Source organism: Eptesicus fuscus, chromosome 11, assembly GCF_027574615.1.
Source record: "Eptesicus fuscus isolate TK198812 chromosome 11, DD_ASM_mEF_20220401, whole genome shotgun sequence".
Lineage (NCBI taxonomy): Eukaryota > Metazoa > Chordata > Mammalia > Chiroptera > Vespertilionidae > Eptesicus > Eptesicus fuscus.
This window is the reverse complement of record NC_072483.1, coordinates 68,924,018-68,947,574: the sequence shown is the minus strand read 5'-3', so window position 1 is coordinate 68,947,574 and position 23,557 is coordinate 68,924,018. Positions and strand designations below refer to the sequence as shown.

Genomic DNA, 23,557 nt, shown 5'->3' with positions numbered 1-23,557 from the left:
TGCAGCGACACATTAAACCATTGCCTTTGGGCATAGTTTCCACAGAATAATTACTGACTTTGAAATCATTGCTGATGTTACTTCAGGAGATGTGTATTTTTTGGTTTTCTTATGGTCAGTTTTATTACTAGAATTCCCATGGTGGATGACAAATGTGGGCAACATTCTGAGCAAATTACAAATTTATTATCTTGAAAAATAGAAAATGTGCACCTAATTTATTATTAAGCATGCACTATTGTCATTCTTTAGCTCATTTTGTTTTAAAGGTTTATTGGAAAACATTTTTTTAATTATCAAAAAACATAAACAAGTAGCTGTTGACTTGAAACATGCAATAAATTATAATACTGAGGAAGGATAACCAGAGAGAGGCACCAGGCCCTTCCTTCTACCCTCTCCGGGCTTGCAAGATTAAACAGACTTATGAAGGAAAACCACAGAAATAAACAAAATCCATTTTTATCCAGCAGGGCCAGACATCCTGACCTAAAGGTGACCTATAGCCAATTATAATGCCATTATAATAGTATTAGTATTGCAGATAGACCAATACCCATCCTGCCATGACAGTTTTGGAAAGGACCAAATGAGGACAGAAACTCCTCCTCCCTTTGGAAAGGTGGTGCCTTACCTGCCCCACCTTAGCTCCTCCCAGATCCACCCCTTTGTGAAGTCCTCCTCACTAGCTGAAATATAAGCCTTCGGGACAACTACTTCCCCTGTCTGCCCTCACTCCCTATCTGAGTGTGTACTTTCTTTTTATTTTATTTTATTTCTTTATTGATTAAGGTATCACATATTTGTCCTCATCCCCCCATTCCCATCCCAAACCCCTCCCCACGCATGCTCCCATCCCCCTGTTGTCCGTGACCACTGGTTAGGCTTATATGCATGCATACAAGTCCTTTGGTTGATCTCTCCCCCTTATCCCCACCCTCCCCTACCTTCCCTCTGAGGTTTGACAGTCTGATCAATGCTTCTCTGTCTTCGGGTCTGTTTTTGTTCATCAGTTTATGTTGTTCATTATTTCCCCTAGATGAGTGAGATCATGTGATACTAGAAATACACTTATAAGAACCGAAAATGAGACAAGCAATAATGGTTATGCTGAGAGGCAAATGAATCAGTCTGTAGTGAGTTTCTTTCTGGGCCAACGGTTTTTTTTGAGTCCCAGTTTCAATGTCAAACAATTCCTTATGTGTACATGTCAGCAATGATATTTCAGTTCTGGATGGTGGACAAATGGTGGTAATGCAGGTCTGACCCTCTCTGGTTTGGTCCTGGGCAATCTGCAGCGATGCACAGCTGCTGACTGCTAGTATGGCAAGGCGTTGTCAGCGTCTTCCATCTCTGGACTGTTTCTCTTCTGTCTTCATGGCTGGAGCAGTCCTGTCACTTCAATAAAATCGTTGTGCTTTGCTGACTCTCTCTGTCTCACTCTCAAAGTCTTCCTTACATGGTGACAAGAACCTGGACGCTGCCTCTGGGTTGAGGCCTCCCTTGGCCACCCCATGATTCTCCAACATCAAAACCACCATAGCAAGAAGGTCACAATAACTTTCTAAGCATTCTATGGCAGAATAGTTTAGTCCTATTTCCCACATGTACTTTGTGTTCATCAAACCTATCATGTCTGAAGTTTCTCATTGACTCCAATCCCCACCACAGAGCAGTCTAGCAATTTTATGAATCCTACAGTTCACAGCTAAGGTCATGGCATCACTGGGTAGTGCAACTAAAGCTGGCAGGTGGGACAAGAATGAAAAAATCCTCCTCCTTTATTTCCTTTGTAGCATAATGTCTCTTCAGGTTGAATAACCCCATCTTCTTCTCATTCTCATCTCTGGGAGAATTATCTGTCCCCACTGATCCCAGGAGGTTAATTATCAGAATGAGGTAGAGGAGATTGGGGACAGAGAATATGTTTATCTTGCAGAGCGTGTGATTGGATAAATCAATTCTGTGAGCTTTTGAACATTTCCTGAGTCACTTACTTGTTCCTTTTAAAGTCAACAGATATGATTTTCACAGGGTCAGGTTGTTATTTCAGAACCTGGAATATGTGCCCTTGGGACCTTTGTATCTTCTCACCCATTGCCTTACTATCATTCTTAAAGCCAAAAAGCTTCCAGGATGCTATTCATGAAAACAAACAAAAAACAACAAAAAGAAACCAATAAAAACTCACACAGTAGAATTGTTCCCTCTTTGCTTGTCCCCATCCAAAACCATCAGTTGCACCTTCTGGAGGAAGAGACAACTTCTATACAGAAAGTTAAGAGACATTGGGAAGGACATCCATCCCCACTCAACATGTATTTGCTGTTAGCGCAGCCCATTATCAGGGATTTAAGCATTTCATTCCACCATTAGAGATAAGTGCAAACCCAGTGCAATCCTCCTGGGGAGGAATTAATACCACAGTACAAAATGACAACAGTGTCCTCATAGACAAGAAATTCACAGACCCACAAATACTTCTCCTGAAGTGGGTGAGTTTATATGGTCCTGGATTGTTTCTACAAATGAGCAAGGGGAACATTGTCTGACATACACAGTTCATTGTGACTAGGACTTGGGTCTTCTGATTCCTCACTCATTGTCCTTAGAGGAAGAAAACAAAGCTGGGTTGAGAAGATACTGGGTAGGGCACTAATGGAAGCCATAGAAGGGTCAGGAAAATAAAGGTAAGAAAATGGGAACTCCTCTGCTGCCAAAGTACATTTCCACTCTCCCTCATCCCACCAAGAAACAGTATGTTTCCTGGGCCTTGTTCCTCAAACAATCTCTCCAGCCCAGAGCTACATTTTAACAAGATCTCCAAGTGATCCTAGTACACTTTAAAGTATGAGAAGCACTGGGCTAGGTCCCCAGGCAGCAACTCAGATGACTGCCCCACCAAGACTGTCCTGCCTACCATCGTCCTCCTACAGAAGCCAGGACCAGCCTCTGGCCTGACACAGCACCTTGTTATTTCAAGTCCTCAATTCACAGGGGTTTTTGAATGAAACTCCAGAATCCTCAAAGAGGGTTAGTGGAGAGTCACAATACATGAAGGCGGGGAGGCCAGAAACAAGTGATTGTACAGTTTAAATAAAAGGACTCCGCCTAACTGTGCCTATAACCTAGATCTGGTTGGAATGTTTTTGTTTGAATTTGTTTGATTTTATTTAATGTGTTTGTATTGTTTGTCCATATAGAGATTCTTTTTATTTCATGGAGCAAGCAAGTTGAAACTGTTCCACAGACTATCTCCTAAATGTCTCTCATTCCTCCTATTCCATACTAGGCTATGCATAGCTCTATTCTATAGGTTTTTCCAAATAAGCACTTTTATAAGGCAGTTTTCCTACTAGATTGTGAGCTCCTCAAAGGCAAAATTGTATGTTTATTCATTTTTGCCACCCTAACAGTTAGTGCTGCCCCCTGACAATGCATGAGCGAGGTGATGTGGGATACTGGCCGTTTCTGCCCCCTGCAGACAAGCTTTGCTCTGGAGTATCTCATTGGACCAGCAGTGACTTTCATGTCTGTATTCCATTCTCATGACTCCCCTGGCCAATTCTGCTTCCTCCCTTTTTCTTTCAAAGGTGTCATCCTCTATAAACATTTTGCACCCCTACCTCATGTCAGAGTCTGCTTCCTGGAATGTGCTGCTGGTACCCCAGGCTACTTGCCTCATTGGTTTTTCAGGCGGGAGTCCACGCCTGGTCTAACTCATAGTCTGTTCTAAGTTTTGTCATTTTTTGGTAGTGGAGCCTGGCCGACGGCCTCACTTCAGTTTCTTCTGGTCACATTCTTCTGTACACCATGTCCTTCATCAGCCTCAGGCCTGGCAGTGCAACAAGGCAATAGACATATGCAGGCATACAATATTCAAAGTGCCAAAAAATTCTCTCTCATAGAATCCACACTTATAGTTTTAGGGAAGAACTCTGGCTAGCCCAGCTCGAATTACATTCCCTTTCCTGAGCCATCACTAAGAACAAGAGGGTGGATGGGGCATCATGATGGATCAAACTCGGGAGTCCATGTGGCTCTGTGGCTTCAAGCAGGGAGATTGCATGATTGCTAGCTCCGAAGTGTATGTATTGGGGAGAGGCAGTCCCCAATGCTGGTGTGATGGTGTGACCAGGAGAAAGAGGGAATGGGATGTAGGGTATACAAAAACAAACAGACAAAAAGTAGTTTCTCACTATATGTTCCCTGTTTTAAGAAGCATGAGTCATGTATAATTACAATAGAATATGGTAGCTGTTGTTAAAGGAGGAAAGACTAATCTGATATCTTGGAGGATGTGAAGGCAGGGTCTACAGAATGGGAAGTAAGAGAAAGCAATGTCTAAAAATGCTTCAAAAAGTTGTACCTTAAGGAATAAACAAAAGCTTGGTAAAAGAGATAAGCTGGGGGACCAGCCAGATGCAAGGAATGGAATGTCCAGGTCACTAAGATCCAAAATTTCATGGCAGAACATCCTCCCCTGAAGTCCCTATTGGAGCATCTCTATGGAAGTATATGAAGTTTTAGGATGGACTGGACACTGCACATCTCTATTTCGAACGCACCTTTCCTTCCTGAATGCTTCCCATTCATAGCAAATACTCATTGAAGTAATCAGGCTGACCCATTGGCTTACCTATCATATATATATATATATATATATATATATATATATATATATATATATCCATATCCTATATAATAAAAGGAAAATATGCAAATTGTCCCCTTGAACAGGAGTTCGACCGGAAGTTCAACAGGGAGTTTGACCAGGGGGCAGGGTCAACCACCCCCAGCCCCTCTCCCCAGCCAGCCCGATTGGCCCTGATTGGGGCAGGCCAGCCAGACCCCACCAGTGCATGAATTCATGCACCGGGCCTCTAGTATGTGCCCCTACTGGGAATCAAACCATAACCTCCTGGTTCATAGGTTGATGCTCAACCACTGAGCCACACTGGCTAGGCAGCTTACCTATATTTTATAGCTATTTTTCTTTGATTTTTATAGTCACAGATGCATCCACAGAAAAGGTTAGGATTTCAACTCAGTAAAGAGGAGATAATTATGTATGAAGAAAGACTGTGGATGGAATATTGGAGATATAGCAATTATTAAACTTACTAAGGCTTTAAATATGTAGAATAAGTGATCAGTATTTTTATGTATATTTACACTAGAGGCCCAGAGCACGAAATTCGTGCATGGGGGCAGGGGTCCCTCAGCTCAGCCTGCACCCTCTCACAATCCTGGACCCCCTTGGGGGATGTCCCACTGCCAGTTTAGGCCCGATCCTACAGGATCAGGCCTAAATTGGCAGTCAGACATCCCTGTCGCAATCCAGGATCTCTGGCTCCTAACCACTTGCCTGCCTGCCTCATTGCCCCTAACCACTCTGCCTGCCTGCCTGATCACCCCTAACCACTTGCCTGCCTGCCTGATCACCCCTAACTATTCGCCTGCCTGCCTGGTCACCCCTAACTGCTTGCCTGCCTGTCTGATCACCCCTAACTGCTCTCCTGCCTGCCTGATCACCCCTAACTGCCTCTGGCTCGGCCCTGCCACTGGAGCTTCATCCAGAAGGATGTCTGGAATGATGTCCAGAAGGTCGTTTGGCTGTCTGGTCTAATTAGCATATTACACTTTTATTATTATAGATATGTGTACATGCAAGAGTAACATATGTGGAATATATCACATGAATCTGTTCATTATGTAAAAAATGCCATTTTAGTGCATATATGTTGTGTACATGTGCATAATTTATATTCACATGTATAACATATTTACATATATTATGCTAAGAAGGCATTCTTTATATAATGGACAGAATAAAAAATGACATTTCATATTATATTGAATTCTGTGCTTCAAGGGTTCCAATTATAATACAGTCTCAGTATATCTGAATACGACATATTTAAAATTAAATCTTACACTAGTTCTCACTGGAAATGAATACAAATATGAAGCACAAAATTAGAAACTATTCTCATTTATTTTTTTGTTGCATGTAACTTTTCTTGAATGATACAAGTCTTATGAGGAACACATCTTAAGCATAATAAACAAAAAGCGCAGATCCTGGCTTATGCCATCCAGCACTCTGGAAAGGGTGTTAAAACATCAAAGAAGCTAAGGTTGGCATTGATGCCTTCTTGTTTTTATTTTCTTAAAGATGCAGGAAACCTGAAGGTTAAAGCACAAAATTGCTTTCACCAGTCTCATGAATTTTGAAACCCCTCCTGCTCTGTGCTGATTTTACATTACAGAACGGTTCAATGCAGTAACCCTGGCTCTCCAGCTACCATAGCAACCTGTTGATTCAGAATGAATTGAATTGTGGGATTATCACTACGGGGAAAAGGAGAGGGGTTTCTAAGCCTTATTTATGTTTTAGTCAGTTCACTGTTTAATGCCTATGAATGGGAAGACCCAGAAGAAATTATTCTGTTATTTCCTTTAAAATCTATGTAGAATTTTAAAAACACTGTGGTTATTAAATATTCATGTCTATAAGGGTTAATTTGTCATTGTACCATTATTAACATGTAGACAACAAATAAAATAAAAATTAAAGTCCTCAATATCTCATTAAAAATTCATTTTTTTAAAAGATGGGATTTTGGGCACTGTGTAGAAAGAACAATCACATGAAATTGGAACTTGATCTTGTCAGTTTTCCTTGCCCATATTGGATAACTAGCATAAATTGGGATTTTAAGCTTAAAAATAAACCAGAAGACCTACAACCTACAGACTTCTGAACTTTCCAGTTCTTGGGAAATGGCCCCAGCTAAGTTGGAACCCATGACAGATGGAATCCGAACTTGTTGCTTCATAACCAACCACTTTCTCAAAATAGCTTTAGTATAAGAAATAATTCTGTTTGCCAATGAGGCCAAAGTGCTTTCACAATGTGGTCCATTTTTGTGTAAATACATTATATGCACTTCTTATATCCCTCTCTGTACAACTGTCCAGTACTAGAATGTACACATTGCAAATGGTCAGTAGCTATTACTTAATTAACTGGGAAATTCTACCTTATATTTAGTTCTAGGCACTGCAAAACCACTTCACACACATTATTGATGAGTCCTCACAAAAAATACCTCAGATCCAGCTGGAGTAAGTGCCTGAGCTAATAAATAGCAAAGCCAGGATTTTACTTGGTTTTGTTTTGTTTGTTTTATTGGCCCCAAAGCCTCTTCTCCAAGTGAATGTTCCCTCAAGTCAGAAGACTTGCTGGAATTGCAATCTGAAGGCTCTTTGAACTGTGATACAGGAATGTATATGCCAGCCAACATTAGAAAGGCTAAATTATTATGGGGTGGTCCAAACTCACCGTATAATACATGAGTAAAAACTTAATTATAAATTAAAACATCAAGCTCTTGAGTATTTCTAGATCTCAGGATTAGAAAATTGCCAGTTAAAAAGAAATGCCAATGTGGGAATCTAGGGTTGGATTCAAACTCAAATTAAGGCGAACATTAAGTTAGATTCTCTTTAAAGCATAAACTATGGCACCATCTTAGATATCAGATGTTCTAAAAACACCAAAGTCAAAGAGCTTCTTAGACAACCATGGGGGATGCACAGTAGGGGCTTTATTCTTTTCTATTAAATTGAGCCGAGGTTATAGAAAGTACATGCACAGACTACATAAAGCATGAGACAGCAAAGAGAAAGGTATGATAACATTGCTTATTTATTCAACACATGTACATTGAGCAGCTCACATGGAAGAGGCATAGGTTGGCCATTGGAGTAGAGGATATTGAGAGGCTGTTCAGAGCAGGTCCCTGACTTTAGAGCTTACAATTCAACAGATGGGGCAGACAGGTCAACATGAATAGCCAGAGCTATATAGCAAGACCAAGAGAAACAAATATTGCAAAGAAGATAAAAGAAAATTACTGTGAAAGCCAGGAAAAAGAAAAGCAATCAGTGCACTCTTAATAGAGGTAGCAGCATGTGCACTAAGCCTGGAAGAATGACTAAAACATTGGAAGAGTCCTTCAGGCTGAGGAAGCAAAAGCACCAAAATCTAAATATGTACTGGAGCAACAGGAAGTAGCAATGGGACTATTCCACATTATGTCCTACTTAGCACAGACATCATAAGCCATTTTTCAGCCAGTCCTTTCACCCCACCACCACTATCCCCCTATGCTGACCAGAGTTAATTATAATGATTTAATGAAGGGGTTCCAAGAGTGGGGAAAAGAGTCTGATAAAATAACAACCCTCAAGATATCAACAATACATTCTTACTTGAAAATATCCTGAGAATAGAAAACAGAGTGGAAATAAACATATGTAAATGATATGGAAATTAATTATATATGCACATGTGGCTTTGGCTCGCTAGAAAAACTTGCTGATGATCACTATAATAAACCTTCTGGAAGGTAAATACTGTCTGAACACTTGCAGACAAATTGCCATCATTGTTCCAAATCAAAAGACTTAAACTTGCTAGGAAAACTCCACTGGCATTTCAGTCCCTGGTTCTTTTCACCCCTCAGAAGTTCCTTGATCAAAACCCACAGGGCTTCCTAGACTTCCAGCAGTCAGGAATAATAGTCACAGCATAAATAGCATTAACTGTAGTAGCTACGTATTTGGTCTGGCATAACTTATATCAGCATAGGACTAATCTCCATTGTCTTTATAATAACAGTAATCTTTTTGTTCTATGGGATAAAATAACTATAATTCTCCCTCATATTAATAAAAATGTCAAAATTACTATAATTTTGCAATGTTAGAAAACTACGGCATCTTAGAGGCTTACCTCACCATGGCATAGTCCCTTCTGATAATGCATAAGTGAAGTTGAAAAAATATCTGGATCCAATTGTCACAGGCTAACATCTTCTATCTACTCCCTTCCTGTGAAGTCATAGAGGGCACTGAGCTCCAATGCTACTGATGCATTTCCTTTAGGTGAAGATGAAAGGCTTGGTATAGAAAGGTATTGAAATTTAGATCAGGAATTTTATAATTTCATGCTGTAAAAATTTAATATTTTATTAATGTCATTAACTTTCATTAATTTCATTCTGTAAAATTAAAAGTGGGTCTTAAATCTGTATCAATATAATAAAATTGATGTTTATTTTTTCAACAAGAATTTATGTGGTTTCACTAGGTTCAAAGTCCATGTCCATTGTTTCTATTTTCTTTTCCTTTTCTGTCCCTCATTCCCAATTCCTTCATTTAGTCAATAACTAGTTTTTTCTGAACTTTCTATGTTCCAGTTATTGAATTATGGAACTAGAGGTATAATGATAAATAAAGCAAACAATAACTACCCTCAAGGAAATTGCATTCTAGTGATGGAGGAGCAAACAACAAATAAGATAAAATTGTAAATTAAAATGTTAGATGTAATAAGTGGTAAGGAGATAAGGAAAATATACAAGAGTTGAAGATTTAGAAAAAGTTTCATTGAGAAGTCAATATTTGTACAAAAGACTTGAAGGAAATAAGGGAAAACCCCATGCAGATATTTGGGGAAATAGCACTTCTGAAAGAGAAAACAGCAAATGCACAAGTCTTGAGGTGGAAGTATGTTTGGCATAGTCAAGGAATAGTATGGAGGTCAGTACAAAGGAGGGAGTAATGGGAAGAGTGCTAGGAAAGAGTTCAGAATTAAATCATGCAGGGCATTGAATATCATAGTAATAGCTTTGGCCTTCACTCATTGATATAATCTGATCTAGATTATAACTGGATCACACTGGTTGCTATTCAAAATATAGTGAAATTAGAGTGAAGGCTGGTAAAACCAATAGAAGGATATTCCAGTAACCAAGGTGAGAGATGATCATGGTTCGTAGTATATTGGTAATAGTGGAGGTGGTAGGAAGGTGGAATGTGGATCTATTTTGAGGTTGAAACAACAAGATTTGATGCCAAATCATAAATGAGTTATAAGATAAAAAGGAGTCAGGGACAAAACCACAGGATTTGGTCTGAAGAACTGAGATGCAAGAGTCTGGAAGAGAAGCTGGAATTTTGTCAAGGAGTAGGAAACCAGGAGTTCTTTGATGGCCAGGTTTCCTTTGAGATACCTATTGAACATCCGAGTGGGGATGCCATCTAAACAGTGGAATTCAGCAACTCATTATGAGCTAAAAATATAGATTTGGAAGTTGTTGGCCAATAGTTGGTGGTAAAGCCATGGGGCTTGGAGGGGATCACCTAAGGAATGAGCATAGACAGATAGAAAAGTTTCCAGGTATGATCTCTGATCTCCAATTACCAGAAGTTGGGCAGATGAGGGGATAGCAAAGGGTACTGAGAAACAGTAGCCAGTGAGGTAGAAGGAGATCCAGGCATGTGTGATGACCTGTACACCAAGCAAAGAAGGCATTTACAAGGGAAAAAGAGATTATATTGTCAACTGCTGCTAAGTCAAATAAGATAAGGACTTGGAATTGACCATCAGATTTAGCAATGTGGAGGTCATTGTTGATCTGGACAAGAGCCATTTCTATGAAGAAGCTGGGGTAAAAACCTGACCAAAATGGGTTTTAGAATGTAAGAGGAGAATTTGGATAAGTACACATAACTCTTTAAAGAGTTCCTTACCAACAAGGAAAGGAAAGCAGAGTGTATCACCTCAATGCAGATAGGTGGGTAAAAATGAACGTGGGAATCTGAAGACCCTCTCCTCAGGTTCTTTATTTTTCACAGTGAAACACGAAGCAATATAATCATGTGAGAGGGTTAGATATTTGCTGACAGAGGGGAAAATACAATATTATCTAAGGAGCGAGAAAAACTGAATGGGTTGGGGGTGTATAGGATTCCAGGAGCATATTATGGGCCACTTGAAGTCAGTGAGCATGAATTAAGTGAAATCAATCAGTAATGGTATGTTTTCCTGCTATGTTCAGTTGTAGGAGAGAAGGTAAGAGTGGGTGGCGAATTGGAATTAACTAGAATTCTTGTGTATAAAGCAATTACAATGCTAAGTGAAATAAGTCAGGCAGAGAAAGACAAGTACCATATGATTTCACTCATATGTGGAATCCAATGAACAAAATGAACTAACAAGCAAAACAGAGACAGACTCTTAGAGAGCAGGCTAATAGCTGTCTCGGAGAGGGGAGTTTGGGGGGCTGAGTTGGGTGGTGGAGGGGTAGAGCAAAAAAGAAAAAAAGAGAGAGAAAACTCATTAACATGGATAACAGTGTGGTGATTGCTGGGAGGAGGTGGCAATAGGAGGAGGTAGAAGAGGGGATAGAGGGATAAATGGTGATCGAAGGAGACTTGACTTGGGTTGGTGAACACACAATATAGTGTACAGATGATATGTTGTGGAATTGTGCACCTGAAACCTGTATAATTTTGTTAACCAATGTCACCTCAATAAATTCATTAAAAGGGAAAATAAAGAAACATGAGAGACCCAAGGAAGTTAAGAATGTTTACAAAGGCCCTAGCCGGGTTGGCTCAGTGGATAGAGTGTCAGCCTGTGGACTAAAGTGTCCCAGATTCCATTCCGTTCAAGGGCATATGTCTGGGTTGCGGGATCAATCCCCAGTAGTGGGAGTGCAGAAAGCAGCAGATCAATGATTCTTTCTCAACACTGATGTTTCTATCTCTCTCTCTCTCTCCCTACCTCTCAGAAATCAATATTTAAAAAAAAAAAAAGAATGTATACAAAGGAGTGACTGTAATGACAAACATGAAATTTAAGCTTGACAATGTGAGTGGTGAAAAATATAGGGAGAGAGAGAGTAGAAAAATGATAAGATCCATGGATTACATTTTTGGTGGGTGTGGGGAATTATTGAAACAAAGGTACTAGAGAAATTGCACTGGAAATATACAAGGTGGTTGTTAGAGTGAAATGTTTAGCATTTAGATTTAGGATGGGTTGCACTTACTGGTAAGGAAAAGATCAAGGGGTAACTATGCAAGTGCATAGTTGATGGAGGATAGAGGCTGGAAAGTGTTGGAAAGGTCATTTTCATGGATATTGAAATCAACAACTGTTAGGAGCAGTGTTAGAAAAAGTGACAGTAAGCAGGAGTTACTGTTTTTAATGTATGAGGGGCCATAGATGACTGCGACAGTGAGGGAGGGGTAATAAATGGCTACTGGGTGATGGCATGAAATTTAAAGTGGCAAATCCATACAGAGTAAGCCTTAAATTTACACAGTGTTACATGTTGCATATATTTTAAGTTTTAAAAAACACCATTATTCCAGCTGTTCTGGATCTCCAACATTTTGTCTTAACCTTTGCTTGGGTTTTGTGAACCTCTGTGGGTTTTTTTGTTTGTTTGTTTTTTATTAATTTCAGAGAGGAAGGGAGAGGGAGAGAGAGATAAAAACATCAATGATGAGAGAGAATCATTGTTTGGCTGCCTCCTACACATCCCTGACTGGGTGTCTGAGCCAGCAACCTGGGTATGTGCCCTGACCAGGAATCGAACTCTGACCTCTTGGTTCATAGGTCGATGCTCAACCACTGAGCCACACTGGCCAGGCTATATTCATGTTTTTTATGCATCTAATTTGACTTGGTTTTACTTCACTTGCATGTAAGATAATCCTCACTAATAATAAAGCATACCATTTCCCCTCAAAAAAAGTTGAAAGAAAAAATGTTCCATAAGCAGCAAAAAGGAGCAAGGAAGAGAGTGTCAGGGGAAGCAGCAACTTCAGTGGAGAGATAGGTTCCTCTCAGAGCAAGAAGGTAAAGAGAACATTCACAGGAGAGGTTGAGGATGCAGAGGGTTTTGTTGATGACTGATCTTAGGTATTAAAGGGCATGATGAACAATGTTATAGAATATGAAAAAGAGTAGGAACTGGGGTTTAAAAGGTGATAAAGTTTGGGAGGGGGGGGGCTTTGAGTGTGGGAAATGAGGGATGACTTGGAAGTCTTATTTTAAATGGCACAATTGGTTTAGTCCTAATTGTCCCCAGAGCAGGTAAGGAGGAGAGGCTGTGAATATTGAGGGGAGGGATGGCTGGGTAGGTGAGAGTCTGGCCAAGATCATACAGAATGTGAAGCTCTTATATGACTCCGTCTGGTGGAGGCCTGGACTCCTATAAGAGGTGCAGTCTTGGTGTACAGACAGATTCTCTCTCCTTCCAGTGGAAGCCTTCAGAAGGCACCTGCTTGGCGGGCTCCAGCTACTCCATGACTTCTGCTAAAAGAGACTCCTGGGAAGGAAAAGCGATACTGTGGCCCTAATTCTAATTAATTTGTCATCCACGTCCTTGAATAGTACTTATAATTTTATTTCTTTTTAAAAAAATATATTTTATTGATTTTTTACAGAGAAGAAAGGAGAGGGATAGAGAGTTAGAAACATTGATGAGAGAGAAACATCGATCAGCTGCCTCCTGCACACCCCCTACGGGGGATGTGCCTGCAACCAAGGTACATGCCCTTGACTGGAATCGAACCTGGGTTTCTTCAGTCCGCAGTCTGATGCTCTATCCACTGAGCCAAACAGGTTAGGGCGATAACTTTATTTCTTATGCTAGTGAGCCATATACTTATGAAAAAGTATTTGGATCAGAAATAAATAAGCCTGATGACTCAGTAGCTGGAGACACAGTGGTACTGCAAAAAGGCAAAGATGTTTGCTGACTGCTGTCTGAGAGAAGTCAGGCAGAGAATATATATCCCAAATTAAATATCTCCCCAACTGCCAATCCTGATGCCTGAAATGTCATCGTTAGAGAATGGTGGAATTTCAACTGAGACTTTAAGAAAAAGCATCACTTTGTGTTGTAGCAAAATGAGTACAGGGTTTGACATCCTCCTGGTTTGTGTATCAATCCCAGCCTGGACTCTCATCAGCTGTGTTGTGTCTATCACTTCCTCTCATTTCCTAACCTGTCAGGAGAGCAAGTTTCTTTTGGGTGTAGTTGGCCCAAGTTATCATGTCTGCTAAGGGCTTGCATGGAAATAGTCACATGGAGGATTTAGTGTACTAGGAGTGGATTACTTCATGAAACAGAAGATTGAAGAGACTATATAATGGGAAGAAGGTGGATATGGACATTGGCATCTAAACATGTAGCTGTACTTTAAGCTTCACCAATATCCAGGCTCTCTCACTACTGCCTTGCATGATAGTAAGGTTCATAGGATGGGGTTTTCTTGGGGTCAGAAAGTATTTGAGTAAAGACCACTTATTGGAAGCACGGTAGAGATCATTCACCTCTAAGGGCTCTTCCATTTGTAGATTATTGGATTTCATATAATTGTATGACAATTGGGACAGAAAAGAGGAAAAAATTATGAAGCAGGAAAACCTATATTCAGTGTTTTCTCTTAAGCCATTCAAGGATAGTCTCCCATCCCCACCCGAGACATACACATACACATACACATACACATACACATACCCATACACATACCCATACACATACACATACACATACACATACACACAGACACATACACATACGCACAGACACACACTTGTGCCCTCACTTGGAAGTGACCCACACTGAGATGTCATGAGCTTCTCACCATCCCACCTCCAAAGTCCCACGTCTCAGGGGAAAGGGCACTTCCCAGACAGTCAGTTTAGTGAAGTGGTTAAGAATACAGGCTTTGTCAGCTTACATGCTGGGTGACTTTGGGAAAGCTATATAACCTTTCTGAGTTTTGTTTTTCCTGAAAAAGGGAGATAAAAGACCTTTGACAGTGGTATAGTAGAGACCAAATGAATTCAAAGTATGTAAAGTGTTTAGTATAGCGCCCAGTGCAAAATAAGCATTCAATAAATAGTGAAAATTATTTCCTTGGTTGTTTTTTAACAACCATTGTCATATTTGTTGTTCTATATGTTTTCTTGCTGTTGTTGTTGATTTCCTGTTGATATGTTTGGATGCTGGTATCTTCCCCACCCGCCGAAGTGATGCACATTGTAACAGTTATGTACTGCCTACCCCATTCAGAATTCTCCCTAGCACTAGGACAAGAGAGAGGGCAGCTGGTGTGTTCTCACTGTGACCATTCACTTAGCTGACAGTCAGTTTGGGGTCTCTTAACCCCGCTTGAATCATAAAAAAAGGCAAAAGCCTTGTATTCTGGGGACCAAGGTGACCTGGGAATAGGTAAATTGCTTCTAAGGCTATAGTCATTTCTGATTGTACTGTACACAACTTTTTTTCCCCAGTGTTGGTTATGTGTATGGAAGAATTAAATGTTTTTATTTATATAAATCAAGGGTAAAAAGTATAAAAAGGACAATGAAAACCTTAGACAAGCATTAGATAGTGTGCTGTTAGAGGATGTTGCATTCTATAAGCATATACCATGATCATATGTGTATCACTCATGTTATCTTACCTGGGTGGGCTGTGGAAGGTGATGATTTTCTCTTTTCACTCCATACTTCTTGCTCCATAGTCATTGTCTCTGGTTTTCCAGAATGAAGAGTCCACAGTTGTCCAGAAATAAGATTTATTAATCAAAAATAAAACACACATTGAAAAGACCTTGTAAATAAAACTATATATTTGTAATGCTTTATTTATTTTTTTCTTCAGTACTGCACAAAACACTACAGACAATAACAAAATAATTCAATAAATATTAAAAACCTCCAAGAGAATTATAAGACACTCTTTATCATATGTGAGCATCCACAAGGCCACGACCATTAGATACACTATTAAACACTATCATAGATACCTTTCTTAAATAAGGGATATAATTACTTTTTTATCCAGAAGTCATAGCATTTACACATATCAACACACAAGAGAACAACTCAGAGTGAGTGAAGCAGACACCCAGTGAAATGGAGGCATCTGCCTGTACATCATTTAAAGATATTACATTGTTAACAGGATAGAAGTCAACACACTAAAGAGAAAAGTTGGGGTTTTCTTGGGGTCAGAAGAGTGAAAGCAGGGCATTTCATGAAAGCCTCTTACATATTTTCCATTGCTCTCTTGGTAATATGCTCCCTTCCCTTTTCTGCCTTTTCTTGGTTGAGGTATTCGAGCACTTTCATTAACAGATCTTCATCCAAGTACTGTCTGTTTGGGGTATTCTCATTCTTCGGGGGCCCCATAGGGAGCCGTTTGCTTACGGAGGCTGGTTTGTCAATCTCCTGAGAGCTGCCTTGATTCAAATGTTCTTTGATGGCCTGCTCGACTTGGTCCTCTTCCTGTAGGTCATCTTCAGAGGAGACTTGACTGGGAGCTCGCTTCATCTGGTTTGGATTCATGATCTCGGGGTATTTAACTAGCATCCTGGCCAAGTACTCTCCTAATTCTTGATCCTTGTCATTCAGGTTTTCATAGGCCATTTGTCTGTTTTCAGCATCTGGCATCCAGACACCTTTGGACAGCTGATTTGCTCTCGATCTTCCAGGACCATTGGGGAGTCTTGGCAGAACCTTCTCTCTGTTATACTGACTGGAAAAATATGGAGGCTTTTGATTTGCAGCACTATCCATCCCTAAAAGATTTAAAATGTCCTCAACAGTGAGCCCATCTGGTAGGGCCTCTGTCACAGTACGCCCAGGTATTTTGGGGTAGCCATTCTTGGAAAGCATCTTATTTTGGAACATATCTGGACGGTCTAAGTCAATCTCTGAGGTGTCATCTAGGTCCACAGGAAGTTCAAGTTCCGGCTCTGGTTCCACTGATCCATTTGGCTTCTCTCCTGTTTTGAGCATGTCAATTAAGTCTTCAGGAGGTATCTGTAAATTCCTTGAAATTTCAATCAGCTGATAAATAGACTGAGAATCAAGTGGTTTCTCAAAAAGCCTGGTTGCTCTCTCCCCATTTTGCCCATTCTGTGACCTCCCACTTCCTGCAGCATTCACTAACCTTTTCAGATAGGCAATTACTTTGGAGACATCATCTGAGAGTTGATCTTTACTCTCTTTCCGGAGATCTTCATCCTGGAGGCCCAGCTGCCCTGAACGCTTCATTTCATTATTGATTTGTTCAGTTTTTTCTATATTCTCTTTGCTGTCCTTTACCTCTTCCTGGGTTTGACTCTCTATTTTTTCCTCTACTGGATTCCAATCTTCGCCCCCAACCACATCTTCATAGGCAATGTTATTGGCCTTGTAGATATCATCTTCATCATCTGTGTAAAGTTTTTGCTCCTCATCTGACCTCTCACGCTTCTGGTTGTTTGGTCCTGTCAGCTTCCCCAGCTCTTGGAACACAGATTCCAGTGTAGCAAGACTTTGAGGAGTATACTGCTCCTCCACTATTTCATTCGTGCGCTTAAAGGGGTTGTCCCTGGAATTCTCTTCATACATAGGAGGGAATCGCATGTGCTTGAGCTTTCTCTCTGCCCACTGTTGAGTTTCATAATCATCAGGCATGTCAACTGGAAAGTTCTTCTCTGAATTCAAGGTATAGGGCTTGTTTTCATTTGGTTCAGACTGGGGCTCATTTTCAGCCTGTCTCAGAGCTTCAAGGATTATTTTCATCCACTCATCTTCACTCAGGGAATCCCTTGAACTTTCTGAGAAGTGACTTTCATCTCCATTTTCTTTTTGCTGAAGGGGAACAGAGACACCTTGGTAGGGATTATAGTCTGGACTGCTTTCTTCTTTGTGAGCTTGTTGTCGGAGCTTTTCTATATATTCCAAAGCCCTGATCATTTCAGGACTGGGGAACCTTTGGACGTTTTCCAATCTGAGGTCTGGTTCTTTCTGAAGCAGCTGGTTTCGCTGAAATGAAGCTGCCTCAGCCCCAAAGATGAGGAAAATTAAAGAGATGAGAGACAGGGCTGCTCCAAGCCAGTGAGTCTTAGCTTCTGCCATGTTCGAAAGATTTCCTTAAAAAGAGAAAACATGAGTTAACACAAATGAAGCAGACTAGGAGACACTATAGCAAAAGATGTAATTGACCATTGAGGGGAAAAACATAGTAGAGATTACTTCACATTAAATTTAGAGTGACTTTTTAAAATCTATAAATATATCCACTATGATTATCACAAGCTAACTATAGGAACCTAGCCAAATTTTTGCCCATTTGCATAAAATTTTGCATGATATACACTTGGTTAAAATACTAACAAAAACAATGATTTGGTGTTTCTCAAGTTTTATTTTTTAAATTATGAAACATGTCATTTGTTTTCAGTATGCATTGTTTCTTTTTAATGAAGACTTTCCAAGATGAGTTTTAGTTTTCTTGTACAGCATTCCTATTGAAATCATTGGCAAAAAAGGTTAGTTGGCTTAATTTAAAACATGCATGTACACATGCACATACACACACACACACACACACACACACACAATAATTTCCATAAGGTTGTATCAAAAAACATGTGGTTTAGTTTATAAATTGTCCACCTAATTTTGTTGTAGAAATATAGTAGCCATAATATTATTACATATAATAAATTGATACAGCATGTTAATGTCAATCATAATGAATTACCTTGTGGATGAGTCCCACTCACATACATTTTTCAGAAATAACTTATTCTCACTCTGTCACCAAACCTAGCTATCCATTTTGGAAGGCGTGCACCTTAATAACCTCCACAAGATGTGTTCTCTCAGGTCCGAACTAGTAGACTAACCCAATGAAGTTTCTTTTTGTGTAAGCATATTAAAATAATACATTAAACTCTTTTAAAATATCTTATGCTCCATATTTCTTCTAATAATTTTATTGTAACTGTCTTACAAAATGCAATCATGGTTATATTTTTCATCAGCCCTCAACAGTGTATAGTAAATAATAACAGATGCTACAGAGAGAACATAAGTTTACTTAACCAATCTATTTCTGAATTGTGAGTGTTCAGATTCAGCTTGTCTTATGTCTGTGTCTATTTTTTGTCCGGACCTGTGAAATCTTAAATGACTCATACTGTTAAAATGTCTTAAAATAACCACTATGTAACTCTCAATTTAGATATATACAGACAATATGTTGAATTCTTCTTACTTAAAAATTTTCATTCATTTTTCTCCGCTTCCTTATTATCTCACATATGAATTAACAAGGATGTCAGTTCTTATATGTTTTATATTTGCATTGCAAATATTAAAGAACTATCTTAATGCTTGTAATTTGGTTGCAAATAAAATAAATTTAAAGGAAGTTTATAAGTTTGCTCATGATATCTTACCTGGATCATGGTTTTGTGATATATAAACAATGTGGGTACAAGTTTCTGTTAGCTTAGATATCAACTGTGGAAAATATTGTTTACTAGATCATATTGGTATTTAAGTAATTTCAAAGCCTCAAAATGATTGTAATTATAGAAATTTCTTTAGCACTGATACATACATATATATATATATATATATATATATGATTCTCATTAACCAGTATATTTAATTTACTGAAAGAAAAATCTCTAAAGGCATGTCAGAGAAAACTTCTAAAATACTTACTATGAATTAATGTTTACTGAAATAAATTTTAGTCATAAATTCTTAGTTCTAAATAAAAATACAGTATGCATTGTTCCTTTTATTATTTTAGGATTAATTTAGCCTTGGCAATCTATTTTCAACATTATTATTTGAAACAATAATTTTAATTTAATAAACTAATTTTCTTTTAAACCATTATCCTGAAGTATTCTTAACATAAGAATTATGTGCTTGTCTTTAAAATCATTTTCTTATAGCTGGGCTTTGCTGTGGGGTTGGGGCAGAACACTCAATGCAGTTATTCAAAGCACCGCCTAACAAGCTCTACCCTTTGGTCATTTATAAGGTTCAGTTCGGATGACATAGTTATTGCCTTTGAGTAAGACTCAAGGGATTTCTTTCTCAGGTAGCAGCTCTTCTAAGTAACAAAGATGATTTCAACAGCTCTCTAACATCCTATATAGGGATTGAACTAAAGCCCCACTCATTAAAATGTACTTTCTATTGAAATTCAACTGAAACATGGACAAATACAGGTGGGTATCTAATTCAAGCAATTCAACTAGTTAGGATACAGAAAACACACACACACACACACACACACACACATTTGACCCATTCAAAGTCTAACAAAATATTGTACAACCGTTTTAAATCAAAGCATAATAGTAATTTATACAGTTATGGATGTTTCCCTCATGTATTCAAAATTATCATCTCTCTGTAATTCATGGTCATATTCAACCTATAACCCAAGATAATATTTCACTCTGAATAAAGGAAGAAGCCTGTGTTCCAGACAATTCTAATTTTACTTTCCCAGGACTAAAATTAGGAAATATGATGTAAGCCCTTTCAGAGTATACCAATTCAGAAAATAATTTTATATAGTTAATTTTGAGCTCTTGCAAGGTAAATGTCAAAGAAAAAAGTAGTTCCAAAATTGGTTGCTAAAATTTATGACTGATGTGTTTAACATTTCAATCAGTGAAAACCTACTGTTAAAAATAGTAAGCATATAAATTATATCTGTGGCTTTGTATCTGGTTCTTAGGAGGAAAAACAACAAATTAAGGAAAGAAACAAAATGTCAAGCTTGGTTAACATTACATTAATATGTGTATTGATACTAAAATTCTTAACTTTTCATGCTTCTTATGATTAAATAACATTATTATTGGTAAATATCTAACAGCAAGTGGCATAAATCATAGGTTCAATCACATATATACGCATGCAGGGTCCTTACATTGGCTGACGAGCAGCAGGTTGCTATTCAGTTATTCTATAGATATAAGCTTGTCAAACGATCTTTCTTCTCAGCTAGGAATTAAGGGAAGAACAAGTAATTTAGAACTTTCCAATAAACCAAACAGAAAAGCAGTCTTACCTCTTCTTTATATGGCAGAGAAAGTCTACAGTATGTTCCTCCCGGTCCGCCTGGTGAGCTGGTCGGGCCGTTTCAGCACCCGGACAGCTCCTGGGCTTATAGGGAGCCGTGGCGCCTGACTCCGCACTGCCACACTGACGTCACCGCGCCAAGCCACAAACCCGAGCACAAGCGAGCTTTTTCAAAGAACCCGAGAGAAAATAATCACTTTATATATTTTTTTAAAAAAATGCTGCATGCTTACGCCACCTGTCTTTTTGTGGCAAAAATTGCAGTTGTCTTTTTTCTTTTAATCTTTGAGGCTTGAAATAAAATCCTCTGCGCAATTTCCCTTAGAAAGAATTCTGCCAGACAGACATGGCTCATTGCAATACCATCTCAACTGTGTTCTAGTATCTTGTGATAAGGTTTTCTTGTTGATGCTTTTCTTGTCATCGTTATAAGAAAGTTTTATAGACAAGGATTTTTTCTTCTTCATTGCCCACAAAGAAATTACATTATCATTCCCTGGTATACTCTAAGAGGAATGGAGGACACAGTGCGAATGTGAAAAGTTTTATTTCATATCATGACCACAAGCAGCAGCACTGCTTTTAAATTGGTATTTATTTAAATAAAAAAGTTTTCTGTTTAAAAATGAAATTAAACTTTAAGTTTCTAATGACGGAATTTTGCTTTAGAGTTTTGTAATTTTGAACTAGGCATTCCTAAGGTTACGAGTATAGCATAATTCTATATGAACCTGGTGTAATCTTTTATATCTTATCTCAATAAAGGAAGCTCAGAAGTTCAGCGTTAATGAAAATATTTCTATTAAGAGAAAAACAAATTCTTTCAGTTACAAAAAAGTGATAAATGTTATTAAAATTTATTTACAGTTGAGAGGAAGTTGGACTATAAATATTTTCCTTCTGTTGAATCTGTGAATTGAATATCTTCCAAAAATGTGACCAATCCAGGGAATAATATACTAGTTAACTACCAACTTCTCAGATTTGTAATTCATGAGCATTCCTGTGCTAATTATATATTTTAATAATTTATACAAGTATAAATTTTAATTTTATTTTATTAAAGATATGAGTTTCTAAAAACTATATAATTTAAAATACACTTTAAGTATGCAAAGGAATCTTATTATATAAGAGATCCCTTTATATCTCTGTTAATGAATAATCATCCACTGATTTATGCATTCAATAAGTTGCAATGACTACTAAGTGCCAGATGAATGATATATAATGATACATATAGATGATATATAAAGGTGTATGTGTGTATGTATATATGTGTGTGTATGTATATATATATATACATACACACATACACACACACACACATATATATATATATACCGTATTTTCCGGTGTATAAGATGACTGGGCATATAAGATGACCCCCAACTTTTCCAGTTAAAATATAGAGTTTGGGATATACCCACCCTATAAGATGACACCCAGCGTATAAGACTACCCCTGACTTTTGAGAAGATTTTCCTGGGTTAAAAATTCGTCTTATACGCCGGAAAATACGGTATATATATATATATATTGCTTTGGGGAATGCTTTAGTTCAGTGTAGATGACAGACAAACATTATCCTATATAATAAAAGGCTAATATGCAAATTGTCCCCTCGACCAGGAGTTCAACTGGGAATTCGACCAGGGGGTGGGGCCAGCCCACCAACCTCCCATGGCCACACCCCCTGGTCGGCCTCACCCCCAATAGCTCCCCCGACCCTGATTGAGGGTGGGGCCAGCCTACCAACTGCCCATGGCCCCTCCTCCTGGCTGGCCAATCGCCTATGGCTCCTCCCCTTAGCTGGCTCCACCCCTGATCAGCCCCCCCCAGCCCAATCAGGGGCGGGTCCGGCCGGCCAACCGCCCGCAGCCCCTCCCCCCAGCTGTGCAAGAATTCGTGCACCAGGCATCTAGTTTTGATATAAATTGGAAAGCACTAAGAAAGAGGTTAGCCAGCAGTGTTTGGGAGACATGGAGGGCCACTTGGTTCAATAGAAATTCAGGGGGTAAAATTTAGCAGGAGGAAAAAAGCCTCCTGGGAAAAGAAGCCTGGACTGATATATTTCATTACCATGTTTTATTAAAATGATACCTAACTATGCTAGGTAAACCTTAGTACTCTTGAATTCCTTAAGGAAATAGGAATAGTTTAAAACCTTAGGAAAAAAAATCTTGGGAAAAGTGGCCCTGATTCTCTCTTGCTGCTCTCCTGGTGAAGATATTTGATTTCCCTAAATGGTTGAGAGACTGTATGAGGATTGACATGGAACTCATATAGGCTCAGGCTGGAGTCCTATGGCCAATTCACCCAATAATCTCATATTTCATAATGGGTTTTTAGAGCATGGTCACGTTCTAGTTTGAAGAGGCCTGAGTAAAACCCATTTCTCAAGTACCATCTCAATGAAACCAGTTCATTTGCTGATATCTTTGTCATCTCTACACACTTGATAATAGTTTCTTAAATTCTGACAAAGGCCACTGTGAGTTTGACTAAATTTGTTTTCCAGTAGTTCTGTATGGCCAGTTGAGCTAACTAGTATCAACTCAGCCTCAGAAAATTCCACAAGTTTACTCTTAAAGGGTTGAGTTGGTTCAGCATAGGTCTCAACAGCTCTCAAGAAAGTCATTCTTGACCTAGTTAGTTCACATACGTGGAATGAACTTTTTTGGCAAGGACTGGAAGCTATATTCCTTCTAAGATTCCAAAGTCAACCTCTTTCCTGGGAATGTCTTTAATCTCTCAGAAACCATATAAACTCTAATTCAAAAA

General features: G+C 38.9%; 1 protein-coding gene across 1 annotated transcript; it reads right to left on the bottom strand.

Annotated features, from left to right (window-relative positions):
- Positions 1–15,931: 15,931 nt before the first annotated feature.
- On the bottom strand, positions 15,932–17,791 carry SCG2 (secretogranin II). The gene has a single exon (XM_008145102.3). It carries the CDS (start codon positions 17,789–17,791, stop codon positions 15,932–15,934), a length of 1,860 nt encoding a protein of 619 aa, XP_008143324.2.
- Positions 17,792–23,557: the final 5,766 nt, after the last annotated feature.

Excerpts from the sequence above, each read along its gene's own strand:
- SCG2 (XM_008145102.3), bottom strand. The coding sequence starts at position 17,791 with ATGGCAGAAGCTAAGACTCACTGGCTTGGAGCAGCCCTGTCTCTCATC.